The sequence below is a fragment of the Leptinotarsa decemlineata genome, unplaced genomic scaffold (assembly GCF_025532065.1).
Source record: "Leptinotarsa decemlineata unplaced genomic scaffold, Ldec_3_MD MMD2_tig00003348_RagTag_RagTag, whole genome shotgun sequence".
NCBI classification, from domain to species: Eukaryota; Metazoa; Arthropoda; class Insecta; order Coleoptera; family Chrysomelidae; genus Leptinotarsa; species Leptinotarsa decemlineata.
In genome coordinates, this window is record NW_027412588.1 from 4,178,329 (window position 1) to 4,206,227 (window position 27,899).

Sequence of the window (27,899 nt, forward strand, 5' to 3'; positions counted from 1 at the left end):
AATTTGAATGCTATTTTTCGTACCATTTCTATAGTTAAACCATAAAATATTTACTGCATTTCATGATATAGTCCTCTAACTCTCTTTCTTGTTCCTCAGAAAATATAGCCTTTCTGCCAGTTTTTGGCTCCTTTATAACTTCTTTCTTGAGATAGTCGTATATAGTACTTTTCGGAATAGAATAAATAGCAGCTACTTTTCCAAATGAAAGTGGTTTACTTTTAACATCCTGAATAGCATTTTCTGTCTTCTAATTTGTATTTGGTCTCAGTCTTTTTTTGGTAATTTCGTGACATCTCAAATATAGTCAATTAAATATAAGTGTATTTTAAAATACATCATTAACAATTTCATATAGATACAGGGTAGAAAACAAGAATATATAATAAAAAAAGATGTAAAATAAACTATATGAACTATACTATAGGGATAATTGCGGATGACCGGGATTACCCCACTAAAATCATCCGCCATTAGCCGACACACACAATACCACAAACCATTATGTTTATTTGAGGTTAGAATAGCGTGGTGCACGCGGTTACTCCCTAAAAACATTGTTTAATGATACATTAATAAGAAAAAATAATGTGATATTTCTATGTAGGTAATACCTAAAATATTATACACCTATTCAATTTTAGTAAAAATAAACATAGGTACCTTGTAAAACGAGTGCGTCGTCACTTTTTTTAACATCCTGAATAGCCTTTTCTGTCTTCTAATTTGTATTTGGTCTCAGTCTTTTTTTGGTAATTTCGTGACATCTCAAATGTAGTCAGTTAAATATAAGTATATTTTAAAATACATCATTTACAATTTCATATAGATACAGGGCAGAAAACAAGGATATATAATAAAAAAAGGATGTAAAATAAACTATATGAACTATGCTATAGGGATAATTGCGGATGACCGGGATTACCCCATTAAAATCATCCGCCATTAGCCGACACACACAATCCACAAACCATTATGTTTATTTGAGGTTAGAATAGCGTGGTGCACGCGGTTACTCCCTAAAAACATTGTTTAATGATACATTAATAAGAAAAAATAATGTAATATTTCTATGTAATACCTAAAATATTATACACCTATTCAATTTTAGTAAAAATAAACATACCTTATAAAACGAGCGCGTCGTCACTTCACCACTTATTGTGCGGCAGTACGTCTCGTCTGGGATGGATTCACGATTGCATCTAAGATTCCTAGACAGTAGGAACGTACTGCAAGAACTCAGTCCATCAGTCATAGTGGTTTTCCGTAATGCCCCATAGGCATTATGGAATCTAGGTTTACTATTATTTATCTAGTGAGCACCTAATTAGCACTTTAATTTCTTGCCCTTATTCATTAAATAACATAATATAAAAACTCAGTACATCAGCCATGGTGGTTTTCAGGTCCATGAGCCCCATAGGCATTGAAGAATCTAGTTTTACTATGAATATCTAGTGAGCACTTAGTTAGCACTTTATTTTGATTGTCTATGTATTAGTTTACATCTCAAGACTTTATTGCATATTGTTAATTTTTTTTCTCAAATCAGGTGTCTGATTTTTTTTTTCGCTTATTCGCGGTCGTTTTCATTTTAATTTCTTGCAAGCACCTAATTAGCACTTCATTACCACGCTTAGTTTATACCTGATAGAGCATTCGTCCTCGTTTTCGGGAGACCTGATTCTTAAATCTGTTGTTTAGCGAAATTGGAAGCTTTTGTATATTAATTAGAACATTTTACGATCCTCACCGTTTAGCACTTAATAAGCACCTAATAGTGTTCCCTCAACATTCATTATTTCATTATTATTTTCATTGCGTTGCTAGCATCACATAATGCTAGCAACGCAACTTTGAGTATTGAGTTGCGGTGGTACAGAGCACCTAATTTTTTATTTCGGTACCTAAAAAGTACCTAATTTTGGCATTTTCTAGATACGATTTTTGTACTTTGCTTTGCTGGAGTAACAGAGCTTTAGTAATATTCTTCAGTTTATTTCGAAGGCGCGTTGAATAAAAAGCCATACGACATGGAAGCTTTGTTGTTCGGGAACCGTGAAGCATCCGAAACTGTCAGCATTATGAAAAAACAATTGTTATGAATGTTTATAAGTCTTTAAAAATACAATATCCACCACTGTCAATGGAAAAGTTACTATTTAAGAGAATTAAGAAAGCCAGAATGCTGGTATACCTATTTTCATTTGGATGAAACATGGGTCAATGAGTGTCATACTGCCTCGAAGGTTCTGCAAGACCAGAACATCAAAACCCAAGTATATCTCTCAGTACGGCCACTTTTTTCTACTTCTTAAAAATGGCTTCAGAGTCGAAGCTGAAACGTCGAACATTGCAATGAGGATAGGTCAACCAATTATAAAAGCCTGCAGAAAAATCCCACCTAGAGAGCTGAGGAGAGTTGAATGATATAATGAAAGGGGCATAGAAAAATGTGTTCGCTTGGAGGGGAAATAACAGTTGAGTGAGACGAATTGATTTTTTCCGAAGTTTTCAGCGAAAAATCTGTATTGGTAGTAAAATTGAAGTTTTGATTCTGAATTCTTTGGAATTTTAAACCTGTATTGTCCCCTAATACTATTTTTCTCAAAACTGTGTGATTTCATAGCTCCTGGAGAGCCGTCTATGTCTCTAAGATCAACCCTAGTGAAGATTTATACTCGTCGCCGGTCCTGATATTTACAGAGTTAGACCCCATAATTACAGAAAGATACAGGGGTGTTTCCATGAGAAGTATGACACTGTTTCTCTTTTATAATCTCTTTAAGAAGTATGTATTAACGGTTTTGCACTTGTGTTGAAGAAATAATTTCAGAATTTTGTCCCTACTCGATTTATTTGCAATATTACTTTCAATTTCATAAATTTCTCAACCTACCTCTATTGGAATCTTAAGAAAACATAGAATGTCTCAAGGGTTCTGAACTCGGCCCCCCTCCCCCTTTTCTTCATTAGTTTTATTTGAAGCATTATCATTTACCCAAAGAAAGAATGATTTGGTCTAGTATTTTTCGGTTGGTGTAACGTTTGAATTTTTGACAGCTTTCTTGGTTGATGGAAGGATAATTTAGTTATAGACACTTATTTTCGTCTTCAGACTTTAATATTCAGTCTTTGTAGTTTGCGAGAAATTTCAGAATAATTTTTGAAAATTAACAGCTGTAGGGTGTTACAGAATAACTCATAATATTTCAGCATTAGAGGTGGTTTACCCTCATTCTTGATTTTGCTGCTTGATTTTCTTCCCCTTTTCAATTTTCTATTATACAGAAAATGGAAAAATTGGAAATGAAGGAAAAGTTTCTTTCATAATTAATTTAAAATACGTAAACATTGAACTTTTTTGGAAGTTTACACTAATTGAAACTGATATCGTATACAGAAATGCAACACAAAAATGATATGAGAGTATTGATATAATATTGCACTGACAAAAGAAACTTTCAATGTCCATGTGAACTAAACGATCATGATTTCAACACTATGTAGAGGGTAAGGAACAGAAGTTGAACCTGCTAGTCTCTGGAAATCAATAAGGGTAAACCAGAACACCATTTTTGAACAAGTTTTCATAATGCCAATAATTGTATTCATATTCAAAAATGTATCTGCAGCACAAAAACTGAAATTTTGTAATTGTTTCACGAATTCTTCCTGTTATCTCAAAATTTACTTGCTCTCCAAGGACTGAGATTGTAATTGGTTTACAAATTCTACATGTTATCGCCTTCATTATTAATTCAATTAAGTTATGTACTTACTAACTTTTGTATATAAGAATTGTAGCCCAGTATATAATATTCATTTCTAGCGAGGAACTTATGATCATGGATAGTGTCATTAATTTTCAACAAGTAAAGGGTCAGTCCATATTCTGAAGTTTTTGCTAAAAAAGCTCATTTAATGTTGAAAATAATATATTTTGAAACTCTCAACTTTTGGAGGTACTTACCTATATAATCCGATAGTTTCTAAAGAGTTTTCAGAGAAAAATCACACCTTGAAAAAAATGTTAAGTGATTCTTCCATTTGAAAAACCGGTTTTTCTATTTTGATTCATCCAGTATTAAAAATTTGTGGTTAATTCATTATTCGATAATGAAATAACTAGATTTTCAGAATATTCTCATAACAAGACTCTTAAAATGTGTTTTAATAAATAGATCAACCTTTTTAACATTATTTTTAGCTCAACTTCTGAACCACTTGGTATATACCCATAAAATCTTTTTTTTTTCCAAAAGTACTTTTAAGATGAAATAAAAATATGGAATGAAAAATAATACTTTCTATGTAATACAATAACCTGTTTGTATTAATTTGAAAATTTCCTCACAGAACGAAACTCCAGTAACAAAAGTTACAAATAAAAGTGATAAAAAACAGCTGCCAGCTGCAACTGGATACCTCCTATATTCAAAATTATTCCAAAAAAGCTTAATGCATTAACATCTAACATTTTTACATGATAAATTTTTCAATAACTTCACTCCTTCAGCTCTACCTTCTAATTGAAGCTTGATGTGACACACACTGTAGATGTTTTATGGATCATTAAGCTATAACAACTGCCACAATGATCTTTTCAAAAATAGAAGGAACGACTTAATATAAGATACATAATCCCTATTTAATTTGTAGTTTCAAAGATATAATTCCATGGGTATGATTAGGAAAGTAATTTCTTAAGGCATTTTTAGATTTTTCAGATTATTAAATCAAAGTTCAAAGAATACAATTAGAAACAATGAAATAGAGAATATATATGGTTTTTATTTAATTTGAAGCATCAAGTCATAATGACAATATATAGTAAATTTCCATGAGATGGCTTGTTTAAATGAATCATTCAGAAATGCACTACTATCACACATTCACAAATATAAAGAAAATGTATACTCAAGGACACAATATTATAGGAAAACAATTTATTTACCTTTAGAATACATCATATGGAAAAATTTAAAGCTATTACAATTACAGACAACCTGCGTAATACAATACTATTAAAGTTGTCCGGAAATAAAATAAATTTTCAGAAATACTAAATCAAGAGATATTCTTAAATTTGTAATTGTCAACTTCTTTCAAAATAAAGTTGACTCTATATGCACCATGGATTATTTTGTATAATACAATATCTAATGCTCATTTTATAAACTTCAAAACATTCTGTAGATACTAAACTGAAAGGCATGAACTAGAGAATATTTACGTGGACGTTCAGTAAAGTTTGTGCATTGGACACTCATCTTTACAACTATTTTTCATATCTGGAATATACATGAAATTGTTACATACAAAAATATAACTTAAAAACCATAATTATATTTGTCCACTGGCAGGAAAGGAAATTGAACAAAAGAAAAATGAAGAGAAAATGAGGGGTTTTATTTTTGTTAGTCAATACATCATGCAGAAGCCCCCTTGAAATTAATAAACACACGTAACGATTATTGATAATATAAAATACATGACTCAAAATATTACGCAACGATGCTTCTTCTTCTTTTTAACCTGCAGAGCAGCTCTAGTAGCATTCTCGAATACTTCTCTAACACCTTCCTTACTTTTAGCAGAACATTCTAAATAAGCAAAAGCATTGATTTTTTCTGCCATAGATCGACCATCCTGAGGTTTGACTGGTTCTTGTTTCATTTTCTTTAGTTCATTAATGGTACTAGGATCGTTTCTCAGGTCTTTTTTGTTGCCCACCAGAATAATTGGCACATTTGGGCAGAAATGTTTCACCTCTGGAGTCCATTTTTCAGGTATATTTTCCAAGGAATCGGGCGAATCTACCGAGAAGCACATTAAAATCACATCGGTGTCTGGATACGATAAGGGCCGTAGACGATCATAATCCTCTTGCCCAGCGGTATCCCATAAGGCGAGTTCAACTTGCTTTCCATCGACTTCAATGTCTGCTACATAATTTTCAAACACGGTTGGTACGTACACCTCTGGAAACTGATCCTTACTGAATACAATTAACAGACATGTTTTTCCACAGGCTCCATCACCGACAATAACCAATTTTTTCCGTATTGCAGCCATCGGACCTACCAAAACACACAAGTTAACGCCTATTCAACTACTACCTAAAATGGCGGACTTTAATCACGAAGTGAGAGCGGGGAGAAAAGTCAAGATGACGATTATTTAAAAAACGTACCTTTTCCGTAGTCCTCTTGGTCAGAACAACAACAAAACATTCAGTATATTTTGGCACTTATCAATTTGTACTGATGCACCTCAGTAGATTCAAGATTCAATGGCAGTAGTTTTGCTGCCTTTTAATAGAAAATTATTTCTGTTTGGAAGAGAAAATCGAATAATAAACAAACCCAGGAAAAAATAGGGTTTGTCATGTTAAAGCGCATGAGTCGGCACACGCGTAATTCTCTTGAAAATTGTTCTATGTCAAACGAGTTCTTAAATTCACTGGTTGATTCAACGGATTCATTTATTGGTTGACGTGAAAATGGATCCACATGTTTGGCAATACCTCAGAGTAATAATAAGACATAGAGTTGTCAGCCTGTACGGTGCCTATACCAATACATGTGTTTTGAAACGGGTATCGTACTATCCTTTTCTGTACAACTTATGGTCGAGGGGGGTGGCGGGTAATGAGAGATTATGGAGAGTTTGTTTACATTTGAAGTATGTTGGACCGTAAGACAGTGGCGGTTGGTTGATTGGAGGGATATTATATATTTATAAAATAAACCATTTCAGGTGAAAACGTATTCTGTTCAAATAGTTCCTACAGAAAATTTGATTTATTATTTATTAATGATTATGGAAATGAAGCCAGTTTTTCTACCACCTACTAGATTTATATTTATGTATGGCTTTATAATGAAGCGCGTGGTTTACTGGGTTAAAATTAAATTATTCCAAATGAACTAATTCATAACAATGATAAATGTTAATTTCAAAAGTAATGAACTTTGCTTAATAAAATCAGATGAAGAAATTTGTGATTTATTCTCAGATTTGATAAACAAGCGGTATGGTTTGTGAGGTCCGATATAAAGAATTTCCGATTAGAAATCTTAAATATTTATAATTACGATTGAGGTTTGATATTATTATATGATTTCATTCAAAATTGGTATCTAGAGGTCTTTGTTGACCGACGTTATGTTTTTTTTTTCAATAATTCATGCTGACGAATTCTATAATTACGAAAAATCATTAATGTAAATAAAAAAAAATGTATTCAAAAATATGTTTGAAAAGGTTTCTGTTCAATGTTCAGTTTGTATACTAAATAGTTATTCTTGTGTAACCAGTGTTATATCTGTTATTGCTCACTCAACAACTAACTTACGTCACACAAAGAATATGATCTCCGTTTTGATTTTTCTCTATATGCTTGCACGAGGCTTTCGAGTTGCATACAGACAATATTCAATAAGAAATGATGGTTGTCATTTTTTCAACCTCTTTTTGGTTGGGATATGTCAAATAATGAAATAATGTAAACCTAGTTTCAAAAACTTCATTTATAAGATCAATGAACAATTAACCCAGTAAACCACTCATTTTATTATAAAGCCATACATAAATAAAAATGTAATAGGTAGTAGAAAAACTGGCATCATTTCCATAATCATTAATAATAAATCAGATTTCCTGTAGGAACTATTTGAACAGAATACATTTTCACCTGAAATGATGTATTTTATAAATATATAATATCTCTCCGATTATCATAAACCAACCGCCACTGTTTTATGGTCCCACTTACTTCAAATGTAAACAAACTCTCCATAACGTCTCATTACCCGCCACCCCCCTAGCCAATACGTTATACAGAAAAGGATAGTATTATACCAGTTTCAAAATACATGTATTGTATTGGAATAGGCATGGCAACTCTATGTCTTATTATTACTCTGAGGTATAGGCATGTATATGCATGGCAACTCTGTGTCTTATTATTACTCTGAGAATGGAATATATAGTTTCCTCAATGTCAATTCTTGAACGCATTTCGCAACTACTCGTTTTAACGATTTTCTACGTTCATTTTAATCGAGAAAAAAAATATTGCAACGCGGAAAATTTCAGTTATTAATAGCGTTTTCTCAATAGGTATTTTTGAAACCTGCTTTCAACAAATTGTTATTTATGAATTACATAATTTAAAGAGATACAACCAACATCTGCTTGAATCAAAATTGTAATTTTAAAGTATTTATCTGCGATAAAAAGAATAAGTGGTCAACATTTTTGCTTTGAGTAAAAATGATTTTGATGATAATCAAATTGAAATTTGACAAAATTTAAACATGAAAAATGAGCAATAAAACTTTTTGTTTTTTACCATTTGACTTTTTAGTGTAATTGTTTGAAAATTTCCTTATATAGAACGAAACTGCAGTAACGTTAGTTAGTGAAAATTTCCGGAGCTTTATCCCAACACCAAACTGTTATTTTAACACCTCGACGCGTGTTTCGATCAAACTTCCTCTTGAAGATGATCACTAGTGTTGAGGTGTTAAAAATAACGATTTGGTGATAGAATAAAACCAGTAATATTCATTACTATACCAAAGGTTCCAAACTGCATAACAAGTAGGTCCAAATGAAAGTGGTAAAAAACAAGTTTTATTTCTCATTTCTCATGATGATCTCCCACCACTATATAGTAACGACTACATCCATCCATTTATCGAAAATTAAACTTTTACTGCCTGCTCAAAAAGGTATGTCACCAAGTGTTAGGAATCATACTTTAAAAGGCAAGACCTCATTAGTCCTTAGCTCGCACAAGTTCCTCAACTTCTGAGACTTGTCGTTCGTATGGGGGCGACAGCTGATTAACGGAAAAACAGATTTTAAACAGAAATAGAAGTGAGTGTTTTGTTTTTGACAGAAGATTGCGTCAACAAAACATATATGTCAACATGATATTTCAGAAATTTCCATTAATTACAATCATAATACCAACATCACACATTCATCTCAATATTACCCATATGTCAAATATGTCAAATATTATATGTCCACAATTCGAACACGATTCAATCTTGAATTCGAATAACTTTTTCCAAACGCTAGCGCCATTCATGGTTATCTCATGAACATTCAGAAAAACCAAACCTCAATTATAATTATCAATAATAATATAATGGACTCCAGTGATATTTTTTAGCATTTATATTAACCCCTCTCCCCCTTGGTGATACGTGGTGAGGTTTCTAACTTCCATCACACACCCAAAATCACTTGTATTTTTTAGTACCTACAAAGAATCTTAAAATTTTTCTTATACTATGCAAATAGGTCTTTTGTACAGATCACCTAGTTAAGACATTGTTTTAATGAAAAACTTACGAGGTAACGGTGTATGCATGTATTCGGCGCCGAAATAACAGAATATAACCAATGTTTATAATTCGAGAAGAGGTGTGGCGAAAGGACTGCACCTTGTGGGACCCCTGCTTCCAGTAATCGCATCGTTGAGAGTTCAATGTTTATATGAAAGTAGCTGTTTCAGGAGGACTTTCTTTCAGTTTGTGTCTGAAAGTTACTTCTTTGCATGATCTACACATCCATGTATAGAGTTACTTATTTTGAAATTGATTACTTCCTTCCTTTCCTTGGAAGATTCCCTCGTCCTTGTTTTTTGTATCAAGATGGAGTAGTAGAAAGCCAAAAACTTTCTTTCCCAAAAAATAACCAAAGAATACACCAACTGCCTGCACTCTTTGATATATCTGGCAAGCCGAGCCGGGCGGTCGTGGTGGTTCGCGTTGCCTGGCAACGGAGAGTCAAAGTCACATTACACGAAACCAATGGTAAGATTAATCGAGTAGGACAAGAACTCTCAACGCTGCGATTACTGAAAGCAGAGGTCCCACAAAGTGCAGTCCTTTCGCCACACCTCTTCTCGGTATAAACAGCAGACGTGCCGGAAAACAACTTTAAAAATTTGGCGCTCTACGCGGAAGACAAAGCTCTGCAGGCGAGATCAACAAGCCAAGCGCACGTCACGGGATACTTGCAGCAACAGGCAGATAGATTAAAGGAATGGGTCAACTTGTGGAAGATCAGTATAAACCCTAACAAGAGTCAGGCAATACTGTTCACCCGGAGGATGGTACACCCGGAAGGAAACGCCATCTTCAACGGACAAGAGATTCCGTGGACCAACGAAGCTAGATACTTGGGGGTCAACCTAGACAAAAGATTAACGTTCAGGTGTCACGTACGGCAGAGAATAGGAATGGCGAGATCTGCCAGACAAAACTTATTACCAATAATAGGTCGAAGAAGCAACATGGGACTGAAAGTAAAACTGCTGACGATAAAGAGCGTAATACTACCGATAATCCTGTATGCCTGCACTGCCTGGGGCCAGGGCACAGCGAAATACAGAAAACAGATCCAGTCGTTTATGAACGCGTGGGTAAGGACCGCCATAAACGCTTCAAGATATGTACCAAAAAGGTACATATTCCGGGATCTAGACCTGAAAATACACTACGTGGATGCATACATGAGGAAACACGCAGAGGACACGTTTGACAGAATTCGAGCGTACGACAACCCAGCGCTAAGCGACCTACATGACGCTCTAAACAGGGATGACCCCAGATTCACAGAGAGGGACAAACATAGGAGGCCAATGAAGCAAAACCAAAGAGCACCCCGAGAGTCGCTGTCAGGCGGCAACGGTAAGTATACAAATTTTTCAACCAGATTCAGATTCAGTCTATTTTCAGATGTAATAGAAACCAAGACTCGCTCGCGATTAAAAAGACACTTGTCTCCGGTTAGTTTTTGGGAACCCCATGCAATAATTCAGTTATGAAAGTCATGATAAAATAATTCAACAGATCAGAAAGTAATAGCACCTAAAGGCTGACTTTCGAACAAAAGAGGTCAGATGTCAATCTTGCTGAAGTGCCCATCAGTAAGTTGAGGACCACTCCGGAGGAGCGGGGGTGGATGGACGAGATGGAATGTTCTGCACACAGTAACCGTGTGGGGAAGATTTCAACTCAGGGCACTCAACCCGGACAGTAACCGTGTGGGGAAGATTTCAACTCAGGGCACTCAACCCGGGAGGGGCCATGGGGATTGAGAGTAATAATAAAAACAATCAGAGAGCATCGGATACTTATATTATGACAACTCTGAACCGTTCTCTCATTAAAAATTGGAACTATGGGATGTAACGATTTATGTGTCCATCAAATACCGCCGAGGATAAGTTTTTTGGCAGGTTTCAATATTCGGCATTTTCCTTCTTTTTATTGTAAAGAAATTTCACATTGAATTTGATTTCCAAACAGTTTTCACTAGTTCGTTAATATGTGTGATTGATGACTTGTTTACTTTATGGTAATTCATGATCACTTAAATGAAATGAATAAAAACACTTTTGTCTAAATAACACTGGTAGATTTTGATACTACAATTTCTGTTTTTCAAATGTACGCGTTAAAATTAGAAGATTTCAAAACTGAAACATACGCGAGTTTTTATTTTCTAGAGAAATTGATGCGATTATAAATATTCTGTGAATAAGCAAACCCTACACGCTTTCTTTTTAAGAGTATATTGCAAAAGACCAAGGTCACACGCGTCAAATCGATCGTACGTATCAATAAATAATAAATAAATGAAAAGTAACACGTTTTTTTACATTCTGTTGAGAGGACGAACTGTTAAATTTACCCGGAGCAATATCAATTAGGCTAATAACAAAATAGTCGATGCCGTTGACACCAAAAAAAAAGTCAGTCGCTGATCCGATAGATTCGTCTATTGATAAATTTGAAAAGTTAGCGCGTTTCTATCAGTTGAAACAATCCATCGGAAATTTTCTGCTGAAAAGTTCGCCCAAAGTTGAAATCAATTGATTCAGAAATTCTTTGTTTTTTACCCTTTTCCTAACAAAAAGTCTCATACTAAGTATGCGAATTTTCGTTGTACTGTAGAACGAGGAAAACATTTTACCGATGAGGGCACTGGTGGTCATGAAATGTATGTTGATTTTTTTTTGGTTTGCTGAGTTCTGAATTATTGAACCGCGAATTTGTTACACTAGTGTTTGTCGGTTCGACTATTTTGTGGATAATGTATAGTAATTTTTACAGAACAACAATTTGTAACGATAGCTGACAATGCTTTGTTTTTGTTTTACCGTTTGACAAGCCTAGTCGACCAACATCCCTATCAACAAAAGGAAACTTCACAGTCGAAAAGCACTGGTAACTGATGCCAAGAAATTTAGTAAGATGAACAGATGAATATAATTGAAAAAAAACAAAACAAAAGCACAGAATTGTGACAAAAGTTGAAAAAGCTTCCTAGTGGATTTGAAAATTCGGTGTCGTTTTCGCTTAAGTTAACCAGAAACCTATTTCATTTTCAAGCTAAAGTTATTCAAAACCTATCGAAAATGGTTAGCATGGTACATTGCCAACTCTGGATGGGTAGTGTGAGTAAAGATTTGCCATGAATTGAAAATGCCCCTCTACAAATTGAAACATTTCAGCTGGAGTCATACATGACTGAGACATTCATTTTGACCGCATTCAGAAAAATGGGCGAAAATCCTATGAGTGTTAAAGTAATGAGAAATAAATTCACTGGCGAACCTGCTGGATATGCATTTGTCCATTTTGCCAATGATGAAGAGGCAATCGATGCCATGCACAAGCTCAATTCCAAGCCTATACCTGGTACCTCTCCTATGGTCAGATTCAGACTGAACAATGCAAGTAATACAGGAAGATCTCTTATCGATAGAGAGTTTTCAGTTTGGGTTGGAGATTTGAGTCCTGACGTAGATGACTATAACCTTTATAGAGTATTTTCTTCAAAATATAATACCATAAAGACGGCTAAAGGTAAATGTATTGCTTTGTGTATATTAGTTGGAGAGTAGGTTTGTTGCCATGTAAACTGAATTTAGTTTTCTTTGAAGTGTTATTTTGGTATCTGTTAAGAAGGTTTATGATTCTGTCACAGTTTATTTCGATTATAGTTTTTTAAATATGTTCTCTACTTTAAATCTATTCTCAGGCCCTGCCTGCGTAAATTAAAACTGATTATGGGCTCATAACTGTAAAACAGTGAAAGTTATTTTTTGATACTACTTGAGAATGGAAGTTTCAATATTTCTGGTCTATAAACCAAGAGGCCAGTCCAATTGAATGGACTGGAAATTCCAATAAAAAATTCGGTTCGAAGTACATGGTGGAATGAATGCAGTTGAGTAAGAGAAATCAAAATTATCGTTAAGTAAATTCAAGAACTTACCCAAAATCTTATATCCAGCGACAGTAATCTAATGAGGTAATTTATTACTCTGGTTAACTTTTCAAAAGATATGGGACAAACTGCACTGTATTTACAAGCAGCAAACTGAATAGATGCCAAGGCATATTGAATAGCCAGTTTTGTTGGGATTAAAGAATAGCATTTCATTGAAACCATTGCCATACATATAGCGAAATTGGAAAAGCTATAAGACTAGACATAGAACGAAGATAAAACAAGATTAATCTCCCTGAATTGTGGTTTTTGAACTGAAACTTCAAAATTTTAACATGAACGCATGAGAATCAATTCCAAAAGACCAGAATGACACTTCTTCATTGACTCTTTACTTTCAAGTAACGTTTGCAAGAATGAAATGGTGGCGAATCACAAAACACAACTGCATTTTCTGCAAACAATGTTGCAAAGAAGACAATCTATTGAAATCAGAACAAAAATGTCTCGTTTTGTTAGTATCATCAGGAGATGATTAAAATTATTTTTCACGGCTACGTTAATAATTTTATGATATCTACGATAAGTGTACCACACCAAATAGAATGGTACTTTACACTGATGACACAAATATACTCCTAGCCCATAAAAACTTGGAAAGTCTGTAAAACTTGGGTAATAATGCATGTGATGAATTCAGTAAATACTGTAGCTACAATAACCTTGTCTACAAAATAAAGAAAACCAAGTTTATCAATTTCTTACTCAAAAACGGTACCTCAAATCCACATCTAATGAACAACATCGAAGTCTGTGGTGAAACTCTGGAATACTATCAGGTAGCTAGATTCTTAGGAATACTCCTGGATGAAAAGCTAACATGGGAGGCACATATTGACAGTTTATGTGTAAGGGTTGACAGTGCAAACTACGCAATTCGGAATCTGCAAGACACTGTCTCTACAGAAGTTATGAAACTCATGTATCATGGACTGGTATAATCAAGGCTACCGTATGGATTGATCTTCTGGGGTAACTCTGCATACACTGACCACATTTTTAAGCTTTAGAAAAGAGTAATTTGCTGTATGGACAAGTCTCGTCCACTGGACTCTTGTAAACCACTATTTAAAAAAAATTAGCATCTTACCATTACCGTGCCTCTATATATTACAGCTAGTGCTATTTATCTATAATAATAAACACCTATATCCAAAAAAACTCTGATATATATATATATATATATATATATATATATATATATATATATATATATATATATATATATGTATATATATATATATATATATGAATTTCGAAATTCATTCCCACCGAGGATGACAATACACCACACGGAATAAACCCGAAGAATCATTTCATCATATTCCTGTCCGTGAAAACCTTCGATCTAATATATATATATATATATATATATATATATATACTTTTTTGACTAGTCCAATAAGTTTTCTTATGTATTTAATCTTGTAATTGTGTATGTGTGAAGATTTTAGTGATGAATAAAACTATTTCTATTTGCATCTAGATGAATAATCACTTAGCATAGGTCAATAAATTAAGTCCCAGTATTTTGTTATTGTTACTATTGTTATTTACTACCTGACTGATACCGAATCTTTACCTGTAATTACATAAGAGTAAGTGAGGCTTTTATCACCATACATAGATCTCATTTCATATTTTTCGATTTCTAAAAAAGGCATCTGAAAACTTGTCATGTACCAGTCCCAATAATTTCTTTCAAACATCCTCACTTATTCTGTGGTTGTTTTCTATGGCATGTTGAGCAACACTGGATTTTTCCGGACATCTTTACACATTGAGATTTTTATTGTATGAAATTGAATTCATCAAAAATTCGGTAAACTTTAGTTCAGTGTAAAGTTTTTAAAAATGTTTCTTGATGAATTTCTTTTCTTAAGTTACACAATATCTGTTATGCACAAGAAGAATCTGGACTTAGGTATGGTGCCTGTTTTTGGAAAGGGTCAACTTCAGCACAAAATATATTCATTGCACAAAAGCTCGCTCACAGTACAATGCATGACAATAAGAGACCAGTATATGATTAAAGAATGTTTAATAATAATTCTTTTTTAATGAATACATGCATGAATGCATGTATTCATTAAAAAAAATGCTAAAATCTAAAAATTGTTATAATATGCTATCATAATTTTTCAATAGTTCATAAGTCAGCTTTTTATTGCATTGGCAATTTTTATACAATTTCATATTCTCTTTATGAAAATGAAGTATAATTATCATTAATTTTTACGGGAACCTTCTTTTAGGTAATGGTTAGATCGTTATGTTACCGTCACAAAACTACATCTTGGTTGCGATCGCAATACTCCTGCCTGATTGGGATGCATCGCCAATAACAAAACAGTTGCGATCTATAACAAATAATGCAGCATCTCTCTCCAGCACATGCGCATCTTTGTTTATTTCCGCTGATAAATACAAGTCAATTCAGCCTTCTTTCAAGTGACTCAATACACAAACTATTGAAGATGCAAGGCATATTTTAAATGACGAAAAATAAAGTAGCATTCTTCATCTTTCCAATAGTCTTTCACTTCAGACACCATGGCATTCATTTTTGTTTTAATTTTGTAACACTACTAACAGAACCAGTAAATTGAAAAAAATATTCTCGGATAGCTGAGAGGCTCTGGCAAAAATATATCCCTTTACAAGGGATATGAATAGAATATATTTATTCACTAATATAACATATTATGTACACATGGCAAGTCAAACAAACAATGTAAAATGCTTATTTATAATCTAAAGTACATACATACTGCATACTATAAAATAAATATTTTGAAATAAAATCTCAAATTATGCACCGTAGGTTCTGGTAAATGCCTGTCGGAAAACAACTAGTTCCCCGGCTAATACCACGCTGGATATTGAATTATATCCGACATACATATAGCAAGATTGAAATTATTCGAGTAGATCACCTACAAAATAAATAAAACCTTTTAAACATTTTCTGTCCTCCAGAGTGTGAAAACTATTCTTTAATAAAAAGATCTTAACTTCATATTTGAATCTGGAATAACAGCTGATTTTCTGGATAATGGCAGGAAGCGTATTAAACAAAGTAATGCAATAATTGTAATAAGGACATTTTTTGTATATTGTTGTATTAAATTTTAGAGTTTGTTAGTTTATTATACCTTGTTCCATATACATGTTGATTAAATGTTGAACTCTACTCTCCATATGACTTTTCACAAAAATATTAAAACCTCTTAGGGTTAATATTTACTTTTCTTTGAAAATGCTACAACTACAACTGTTGAGAGGTAGACGAGTAATTCTTTTTTGGGTTACAAAAATCCTATACCAGTCAGTTGCTTGACCCAAGATATTATATTGTAGAACATATTACTGTAGGACAAAACATAGTATGAGTTTACTAACCCTTTCTCGTCTAGGCATGACTTCATCTGAAGCAAAATGGGCTTTATTTAATTTAGAGCAAATATATTCAATATGGGAATTAAATTTGAGGGCTGAGTCAATTCCATTGAGGTACCAAGAAGCACTTTTCTCAATATTTATGTTAATATCAAAATTGAAATCTATTGGTGTTGTTTTTCTCAAATGAAAGATAATAGAAACAGGTTTGTCTTTATTGAAGACAGAAAACTCAGTCCAGGAATATCAAAGATAAACGAAACTCTCCAAGGCGGCAGCTGCAATGTCCGATCGTGAGTCGGGCGCACTACCACAGCGGCCAATTCCACAATAATTTCACAACAACAAATGCAAGAGAAAACGTGAAAATGAGTTAGATATGAAATTTTTATCAAAAATGTTTGTTGAGACAAGAGACTAGTGGATGTGAAGGAGCTTGAAAGTTGATAGATACTCTGTAAATGCAATCAGGTTTTAAGTTCAGGATAAATATCCAAAGAACATGTGAGTTATTTGATGTCTATCCTCAGTGTATCATGTGTGACATGGTACACTCATATGATGATACACTCAATATAATGATATATAGTGTTATACTATATCATAACATAAGATAATAGAAACTCGAAAAAACATGGTATCAAAATTCAAATTTTCAATTATTATATACCAGCAATAATATTAAAAATTTGTATATTTTTGAAAAAACTGTAATTTTGAATATATACCTCAATTTTTGACATTGTTTAGTTATAAGAAAAATGTATGGTAGTTCTAATTTTATTACAATTTTTGATAGCAAATTGAATATATAGAAATATGAAAGATTGAGTAATTGAATTTGATATATTGATTGATGATTATACTTTTAGTGATATTGGATAATAGTGGGTTCAGCAGAGGTTATGGATTTGTCAGATTCGGAAGTGAAGAAGAAATGAAGGACAGCCTCATTTCGATGAACGGTTATATCGGTCTTGGGACTAAAGCTTTGAAGATATGTAATGCTGTACCAAAACCTAAAGGAGCCCTCACACCCGGAACTACATCAAGTACACAGTCAAATGGTACTGATTACAGTCAATATTATGACCCATCCACTTACTGGCAAAACTATGCTTCATGGCAAACGGTGAGAGTCATATTTTTCCACAAATATCCATTATGTGAACTATACTTGTAACATTATATTTTTTGTGTGACTGTTGCTAAGGGGAATATAGATGGCATAAGAGAATTATATATATATATATATATATATAAATATATATATATATATATATATATATATATATATATATATATATATATATATATATATATATATATATATATATATATATAAGGTCTATAAGATAAATAAGTACCATTCTGATCATTCCTATATTGATTGCAGTTTGCAGCAAAAAGTTATTTTACGAACAACTACAGAGATACATCGTCATAAATGCGAACTGGATTTATTATAATTTTGTAGTTAGTACCTGCATTAAACGATTAAACGGTAATAAACAAAACTAATTTATTAATAACAAAACACACAACATGTAGAAATCATAGTAAATGTTCAATATGTCTACCATCAGACATTACGCATGCGTCTAGACGTTGGCGCATTGAGCCACGTATTCGCTCAAATATTCCTGGAGTCTCTCTGATTACCCTGCACACATCGATGATGCGGTTTCGCATCAATATGTCTGCGAATAAAGAAGATATAGGCAAAAAAATAATTTGGGAATGTTTGGTTTTTCCTGTATATCTCCAGAACCAAAAGAGCTTTACTCGATTTTTTTACATCATTGAATAGGTCTCTAAAATAAGCAACTTTGCCACAATTTAACCGACACTCTATCTCTTATCGTTTACCAGATCCCCATGTACAGAAACGAATTTGAATAGCCCTGAATATATATATGTATATATATATATATATATATATATATATATATATATATATATATATATATATATATAAAGTTGAGAATCTTAGCGACTGGAGGAATGTACAGTAGAGTGTACCAAGAATTTGTTTACAGTATTCACCAATGGGAGCTACTATTTCTCCTATTATAGCTCAATACGTAATGGATGATCTTTTTGAAAACATACTTCCTGAATTGAGTTTTGAAATTCCTTTTTTAAAGAAATACGTTGGTGCAATACCTTATGACAAATCTCATGAAATTCTTGATGTTGTCAATAGATATGATAAAAAATTACAATTCACTATCGAATTAGAAAATAATCAGACCCTTCCTTTTCTTGATACAAAAGTTATCCGTAAAACTGATAATTCTTTGATCACTGATTGGTAGTGAAACCTACTAATTCAGGAAGATATATCAATTACTACTCTTTTCATAAGAAATCAGTTAAAGTCAATTTAATACTCTGTTTGAAAAAAAGAATAGAAAAATTAGTACACCCTTCCCTCAAGCAAAAAAATCTCAAACTTCTTAGAGACATATTGATCGAAAATTCCTATCGCAGAAAACTTCTTAATAAAATAATTTTCAATACTGGCAGTAATACAAATTCCAATGTAATCAGCAGAAATGTATGTAATAATAATAGTTCACCTATCAATTTTTCTTACAAATCTATACCTAATCTTGGAAATTTATCTTCAAATATCATAAAACTTTTTCATAATGAACAAAATATCAAAATATGCCAAAAAAATATTAAAACTATAAAGAATTTGAATACCAAATTAAAAGATAAAATGGATGCTACCAAAGAGTCAAATGTGATTTATAACATTCCTTGTAACAATTGTAATTTGGATTATATTGGAACAACATCTAGAATTCTTAAAGATAGAATAACTTCACATAAAAGTGATATAAAGCTTAATGAGAAATCATTTGCATTAGCGCAACATTCTATAGAAACAGGACATAAACCAAATTACTCTAATATCACAGTTTTACATACAGAAAAAAATATTTCCAAACGCCTTTTTCTTGAAATGGTTAAAATTAATAAGTCTTCTAATTGTATGAATAAGAGAACTGACATTGATAATCTCAGCAGTATATACAGTAACTTGCTGGAACTATACCAAAACTCATATTGAAATTAGCGAAAATTGTATCAATCAGCTTTCTCTTTAGAGTCAAAGATTATCAAATCATCATGCCCATTGAAAAATGACATTTATGTGAAGGTATGACATTTGTCAAACCAAAAAACTCCATTAATGTTTAACTTGTTTCGTCGATTTATATGTTCAATTAATTGTTTTTTACACATTTTTTCTGTAAGTATGATTTGTAATTTTATTCATTGGCAAAAAAAACCCACAACTCAATAAATTATAGGCCCTGAAGAAGCTTTCCACTAGAAGCGAAAGCTTGGCAAAGTAAAGCATAGTTTTTGATTTTGTGACTGAGATATATATATATATGTATATATATATATATATATATATATATATATATATATATATATATATATATATATATATATATATATATACAGTAGATACAGATACAGTATATACAGTATATTCCAATCTACTGAATATATATATATATATATCTCTCTCAGTCAAAAAATCAAAAACTCTGCTTTACTTTGCCAAGCTTTCGCTTCTAGTGGAAAGCTTCTTCAGGGCCTATAATATAATATATATATATATATATATATATATATATATATATATATATATATATATATATTCAGTAGATTGGAATATACTGTATATACTGTATCTGTATCTACTGTATATATATATATATATATATATATATATATATATATACAGTAGAATGGAATAACAGGGTCTCTCAGTCGAAAAATCAAAAAATCTGCTTTACTTTGCCAAGCTTTCGCTTTCGCCACCGGTATACAGCTGTTTCAGCCTATTGGGCATCGTCAGTACCGGGCAGGCGGTCCTCGATTGAAGACAAAATGAGAAAAAACCAAGAAAGTACTTGATAAAAATAGATGCGTAAACGCAAGCGAAACATAAGTGGAACCACCTATTGTTGTGACATCCAGGTCAACTTGCCAAGTTTTTATGTCAGTGTTGGTGGTTTGACCAATCAACCGACAACTGCGGTAGCAGAAATTTGGGAAGCTAACCTGAAATGCCATCGGAAAACGAATCCATATGTTTCTGGAAATGATATGAAATCTAGAAAGGTTAATGCAGTCAAGCTGCTGGAAAATAATTCCATGAAAATAAAAAAATTAATCTATTAATTATTATCTATTAATTTTTTGATGAAAATCAAAAAATTAATAGATAATAATATATATATATATATATATATATATATATATATATATTATATATATATATATATATATATATAAAATCTAGAAAGGAAAATAATTCCATGAAAATAAAAAAATTAATCTATTAATTATACAGATACAGTATATACAGTATATTCCAATCTACTGAATATATATAGCATCCATTTTATCTTTTAATTTGGTATTCAAATTCTTTATAGTTTTAATATTTTTTTGGCATATTTTGATATTTTGTTCATTATGAAAAAGTTTTATGATATTTGAAGATAAATTTCCAAGATTAGGTATAGATTTGTAAGAAAAATTGATAGGTGAACTATTATTATTACATACATTTCTGCTGATTACATTGGAATTTGTATTACTGCCAGTATTGAAAATTATTTTATTAAGAAGTTTTCTGCGATAGGAATTTTCGATCAATATGTCTCTAAGAAGTTTGAGATTTTTTTGCTTGAGGGAAGGGTGTACTAATTTTTCTATTCTTTTTTTCAAACAGAGTATTAAATTGATTTTAACTGATTTCTTATGAAAAGAGTAGTAATTGATATATCTTCCTGAATTAGTAGGTTTCACATACCAATCAGTGATCAAAGAATTATCAGTTTTACGGATGGTGGTGGTGGTTCTAAGAAGTTCAAGAATAGCAAACATCGTGACGCCAGGTAGAACGAATGTTAATGAAAATTTACTGAATCCAGGTATAGTAAATAGCAATTCAAACTACTTGAACCCATATGAATATGCTCTACGCAGTCGGAATACCTAGTCATCGGAGTCAAAATCAAGATGTATGAGTCTCTGAAGAAGCTATCCATTTGCGCCAGCGGAACGTCAGTAAGAATCTTCAAAAAACGTAGGCCTTCAAATCCTAATAGAAGTAGTGATACTGAAAACCTCGGCCGCGAAAGTCTTAACCATTTTGTCTAGTAGGGAAACATGTTTCTAGTCGTGTAGGAAATAAGATTTGATCCGATGTAGAACTCAAGATGTAATTAGAGTAAAAACGAAAACAACGAAAAGAAACACGGAATATAAATTGAAGTGAGGATTCCGTAACTGGTATGAATGATCTAGTGTTCGTTCCTCGTTAATGCAGTCAAGCTGCTGGAAAATAATTCCATGAAAATAAAAAAATTAATCTATTAATTATTATCTATTAATTTTTTGATGAAAATCAAATCTCCCCCATTATAGCCAACAAACAAACCATGTCTAGTAGAACAACAAAGAAGTCAGATACAGGAAACAATCTCATGAACCTGCGCAATCATCCTCCCGCACACAAACACAGGTTCACGTCTCCACTTTAACACGTCACCGCCGTTAACAAGTAAAATAAAAATCAAAACAACAAGATCACTATGATAGAAAAAACAATGGACTTCACCCTAAATAACAAAGAAAAATGTCAAAAATTATTTTATTTCAACAATGCAGCCTAGGTACGTACCATAAGGTTATTATAATACTACCACTTATTCTTATTATATGTCAATGACATTGCAAATGTCACTCTTTTCGCTGATGACACGGCGATATTGTGGAACAACAAAAACTCAAATGATTTACACAATGCAATATCTACTGATATGAAAAAAAATCAAGGAGGGGTGTGATGCTAATTTGCTTTCCTTCAATATCACTAAAACAAACGTTTTATCATTTAGATGTGCTCTTGATGACTTATCATTCGGTGATTACTTAGTGATCAGGAATGAGACTCAATCTAAATTTCTACGTATTTACATTGACAACAAGCTCAAATTTATTGAGCATATTAAACAACTCAAAAGTAAAATTTGATCTGAATGTTATGCAGTGAGAGTAACTTCAATAAATTTGGGAATCAAAACTGCCAGAACGGTGTATTACGCCCTCGTTGAATCCCACCTACGTTATGGAATACCATTTTGGGGAATATGCAATTCATCAGCACTTCTGTCTGTATTAGTACTGCAAAAACGGGTTATCAGGTATATGTGTAAAATTAAACCTCGTGATTTATGCAGACACAAATTCGCTAAACAAAAGATTTTTAACAGTGATTGCTTTGTTCATTTTGGAAATTGTTTGCCTCATTTACAAAAATACGTCCCTATTTGAGGCTTCATGCCATTCTTATAGCACCCGTTCTACCGCGTTGAAATTGCCAATTCCTTTAACAAATTTGGTTTGGTGTCCTACGTACGTAAATGCTGTCCATCGTTGTGTTGTTTTGTCTGTTGGGTTGGCAAATTTACCTAAAGCAACAGAAGTACCTATATTGAGGCGTTCGCACCGTATAAAAAGACACACAACAGGATAACACGTTCAGATAGAAGAGTGCCTAGAAGATGACAGCACGACCAGCTGTGGGAAGCGCTCGCAGATAATCAAATAGAAGTCATAGAGCTTCAAATCCTTTTTGTAACCTACATTAATAGTAAAATACTGAAAATAAAGGAAAATTAGTTGCATCATCCAATAAATATGAAATATATATATATATATATATATATATATATATATATATATATATATATATATATACTGTTGATTTGGGTGTCACACCAATAGGTGTTTCCACTTAGTTTCGCTTACGTTTACGCAGCTATTTTTATCAAGTACTTTCTTGGTTTTTTCTCATTTTGTCTTCAATCGAGGACCGCCTGCCCGGTACTGACGATGCCCAATAGGCTGAAACAGCTGTATACCGGTGGCTCTTAAATTGAAATCAATATGGGAATGATCAAGGAGTACTTATCTATTTATTTTATATATATATATATATATATATATATATATATATAATATATATATATATATATATATATATATATATATATATATACCTTCATTCTTGATTTATAAAATCTATATCTGTATTTATATCCTGGACCCTGATATGGTGTCATGTTAGATGTTGCCTAGGAATGCTAGGTGTTTCAACTGAAACCACAAATGTGCGGTTGACTCGTGTTAGTGACACCTTGCATATGTGATGTTTTTTTGTAACCAGGTGTTGCCCATCTTTGCACTTGGCCGCAACGTGCTGATGAGGGCAACAGTCAGAAACAGAAACATGTGTACGCGGTCCTCCCCCCCCCTTTTTGGAGTGTGTGTCCACAAATTCTTCCATTTTATGTTCAAGTATGATTTCCATCTAAGCAGCACAGAATTCAATTCCTTTCCAACCATAAAAAAAATATATCATATGCTTTTATAACTGAATTATCATTTTCTGTCTTGAAAAATATTACTTTACAAAGCTTTCAATAGAAAAAAAGTCAAAAAATTATTGATTTGGCTTTGTTTATTTTTCAGATTGTGGATTATATACCAAAAAAAAAGTGAGAAAAATTGTTATTTTTTGTTTCTGTAATCTTAATTTGCGTTAAAATTGCTACCTATTTTGTCAATTTGAACAATATCCTCATCTCCAATAATGAGAGAATTACCAAGTTGGATCATTCTATATATTCATGCTACTTATTTACAAGGTTTTCTTTACTTTTTCAGCAAGGATATTATGACCAATCAGAACATCAGATGTCCCACGAAAGTGCATTCCTAGCAAATTCTCAAGATGTAAAGAAAGAAGACGACTTGGATCTTATAGGTAATGTTCGCTAAAATAAAAACTACAAATTTAAGTCTTCTTTTGTGGAGTATTACATTATATTTGTATTCCACCTACTCCTGCAAACTTGAATTATGAAAAATAAGGGTAGGATAAAATTCAAATGAAATGGTTACTGCTTTAATATATTCTGATTGATGTGAAGAGATTTATTTCAAAAAAAAAATAATCAATAGAGATACTGTATATTCACTTTGGAACAAGCTTTTTTTGTAAATATGATAATCAGTTGAGAAGTAAATCGTTTTTTAAATCGGGCTTATATACATAGGGTGTTTCATAATTGAATGCTGATCCTGAAGGGCGATAATCCCTGGATGATTTTAAGAAAAATTCTTCATATGATCATAGGTTCATAACCATATGATACAGGATACGTCATTCACTTGTTTCTATGTGAAATCAGCCGTTGAAGTGTAGTAGAGTTATTTTGTGGGCTACACGAGTCTGGAGTACTAATTTCGTTGCCAGCATAAACAATTTTAACACTAGCTAGATAGGTGATATTATTTACGTCATAAAAACTTGTTTATTAAAAAACTGGTGAATTTTACAAATATCAAATTAGCAGACACACATTGCTGACGGGAACAGGTGTGACTTCCCAAATAGAATATTTTCTGATGCTCACACAATTTCAAGCACCCACATAGGATTATGTGAAAGGGGACGTTTGTAGCAAATCTTCACTTGAAAGGAGCACATCGTACTGCAAGAACTCCAGCAATTGAGGTAGCTGTTTAAAAATTATGAACAAAATTTCATATCAAAATGGTGTAAAAAAATACCCTTCTTCGATCTGCTCATTAGAAGGAACTCCACTGGACACTCACACCAATTGGTACGTACATGCGGGATTCCATCTCCACCCCACCGAACTGCATTCCATCGTCGACACATTAGTGACTCTTTGTTTCCACCTAACAGAGTAAGCAAATAGGGAAGCAGAACTGGAGTAATCAACGAGAGCCCTTTAAAAAAATGGCTACAGATTACAAGCCATTAAGAAGCTATAAACAAAAAAAACTCTTTCAAACAAGAACAAGATTTGCCACAAAATAAAAAAGTGTGACACTCTTTTTCATCAAAGGTGTCACAGGCAAAATAAGGAAAATACTGAGAAGAAAAAAGATCTAATGGAAAATCAACAGGTGTATAGCATCACTTGTGGGGACTGTAACCAACAATACATTGGTCAGACCTGGAATAGTATCTACCAGAGCCCAAGAAATTCAAAATAGTTTAAAAAAAAAACAAACATCTCTCCTCTTCCATCTCCAGACTGGACATAAAATTAACTTCGAGTCCACCAAACATATAGCACAAATAAACAATAGGAGGTAAAGAAAATAGGTAAATTCATTAACAAGCCTATTATTCAGCTAGCAGAATGGTCCAATCAGGAACTTTGTTGCTATAATCTGTAATAATCAGCATATAAAAACATCTTCGGACATATCCTCCTACTTTCATACAGTAATAGAGGTTTTTTCAAAGTGGAATTGGACATTCAGAAGCATTTCAGGTGTAATGTACAGCAGAAATTTTGGTTGATTTTTTTAGTGGTTCATCTACCAAGAAAGTTTTAATTAGAATGTGTCCCGTTTATTGTTGAAATATACTCATTTTCACTGTTATTGCAGAAGTGACAATGCCTTGTAACAAATGCAGATACATTTCTCCTGTGAGATTTTTTGTTGAAAATAAAGTCCAACAACACAGATATAATGAATTCTGGCCCACATCTTTTATCTTATATAAGGGTCATTTACGGGATTTTCATATATGTACAGAGATTGTAGATAATTGACTGACACTTGATGTTGGAAAACAGCAACTTCAATAGCTTTCTCTTTTTATTCGTCACTGAATGAAATGTCATTGAAGGTAAAAAAAAATTTTTGTATGACGTTTTCTAAATCTTCCACTCTTAAACTGTACCCATATTACTTTTTCACTCAGTTCCACAGTAACGAGGGTCAACAAAATTCGTGACTTGGGCGTAGCTCTCAACTGTGAACTCACATCCCAATCCTATGTTGACAGTGTGATTTTTAAAATCCTTGAAATGATGGTTCGTACTGGAACCTCTGGCGTGAAATGAATCTACTGAAAAACACTTTCCCAACACCAGAACAAAAATTACGGTCTCACGACGCCCTTTTCATAATGATCTCCTGAGGATGCTAACTTGGTTAGCGAAACGCGCGTCGAGAGACCGTTATTTTTGTTCTGGTGTTGTGAAAGTGTTTTTCGGTAAATCATTGAAATGTGAGGCTTCATTAACCGATCATCGATTAATTTCACTTGCAATATTTTGAAATTGGTCTGTTGCTCATTGGGTAGAGAGTGTACAAAATCATTTTTTGAAAGTATGAGCCTTCAAAATGGGTTTCACATGGAGAGGTTATCATTATGATTTGATTAGAAAATTGTTAAATGTGTCAACCCTAAATGATAGGAACTTTTTCACCAGTATATTTTACATATAATATTGACTGTTTAGCATCACTTGACAAACTCGAGTTTAATGAAAATAGTAGCAGTAAAAGTTCTGAGTTGTTTTGTGACCGTTTTCATTCGAAAACCATTAACATGACTTCTAGAGTGATGAGGGAAGTAAACCATCTGCTTGATATCTTTGACTTCTTTAGTATATTTAGTGCAACCTCCAAATCAATGACTTCTTTCTTTCAAGGACATGCCTCAGTCTTTCTTTAAAGAGAGAAGGACGATTGTTATCAGGAGTCAAACTGCCATTAAAGTGGTTTTCTATCAAAAGCATATCATATTCAGCTAATAAGTGTTTTGTGGTGTTATATCTGTCACACTCTTTGCTTGTAGGCCTCTTTGTTTTATTTTACAGAAAATATCATATAACATCAGATCATTCTATGGAATTCATTTTAAGCGAATTTACTCATATGATGGTTTTCTAAAAGAAATTAAACTAACAGAATATGTATACAAGTAGTTTAGGGCTTTCTAAAATCATAATGAACTGTGACCTAGAGGTTAGTTTATGGTAAATTTGTAACATTGTCATGATCTATTTTTGATCAAATTTTGTTTTCCAGAACACTCTGTGCCACTCGATTTTGACAAGATGAACCGAGATAAAATTGACGCCGATTGCAATTTATGGGATGCTGTAGAGAGTTCTAAATGGATGCCAGTTGATATGGCTGAAGTTGCCTGACGTTAGGTCACTATTACTTCGAATTGTGTTTATGATTTTGATTGTATAGCATAGTTAAGTTGTATTATACTGTAACGCATG

General features: G+C 32.7%; 2 protein-coding genes across 2 annotated transcripts; one reads left to right on the forward strand and one right to left on the reverse strand.

Moving 5' to 3' along the window:
- Positions 1-5,394: 5,394 nt before the first annotated feature.
- On the reverse strand, positions 5,395-6,376 carry LOC111514227 (ras-like GTP-binding protein Rho1). Its single transcript, XM_023170468.2, has 2 exons — positions 6,200-6,376; positions 5,395-6,086 (listed from the first exon to the last, which is right to left on the reverse strand). The coding sequence occupies exons 1-2, from the start codon at positions 6,237-6,239 to the stop codon at positions 5,503-5,505; spliced, it is 624 nt and encodes a 207-aa protein (XP_023026236.1). The 5' UTR covers positions 6,240-6,376; the 3' UTR covers positions 5,395-5,502.
- Positions 6,377-12,234: 5,858 nt separating this feature from the next.
- Secp43 (tRNA Selenocysteine associated protein) lies at positions 12,235-27,899 on the forward strand. Its single transcript, XM_074178135.1, has 5 exons — positions 12,235-12,490; positions 12,548-12,902; positions 17,601-17,860; positions 24,499-24,598; positions 27,697-27,899. The coding sequence occupies exons 1-5, from the start codon at positions 12,452-12,454 to the stop codon at positions 27,816-27,818; spliced, it is 876 nt and encodes a 291-aa protein (XP_074034236.1). The 5' UTR covers positions 12,235-12,451; the 3' UTR covers positions 27,819-27,899.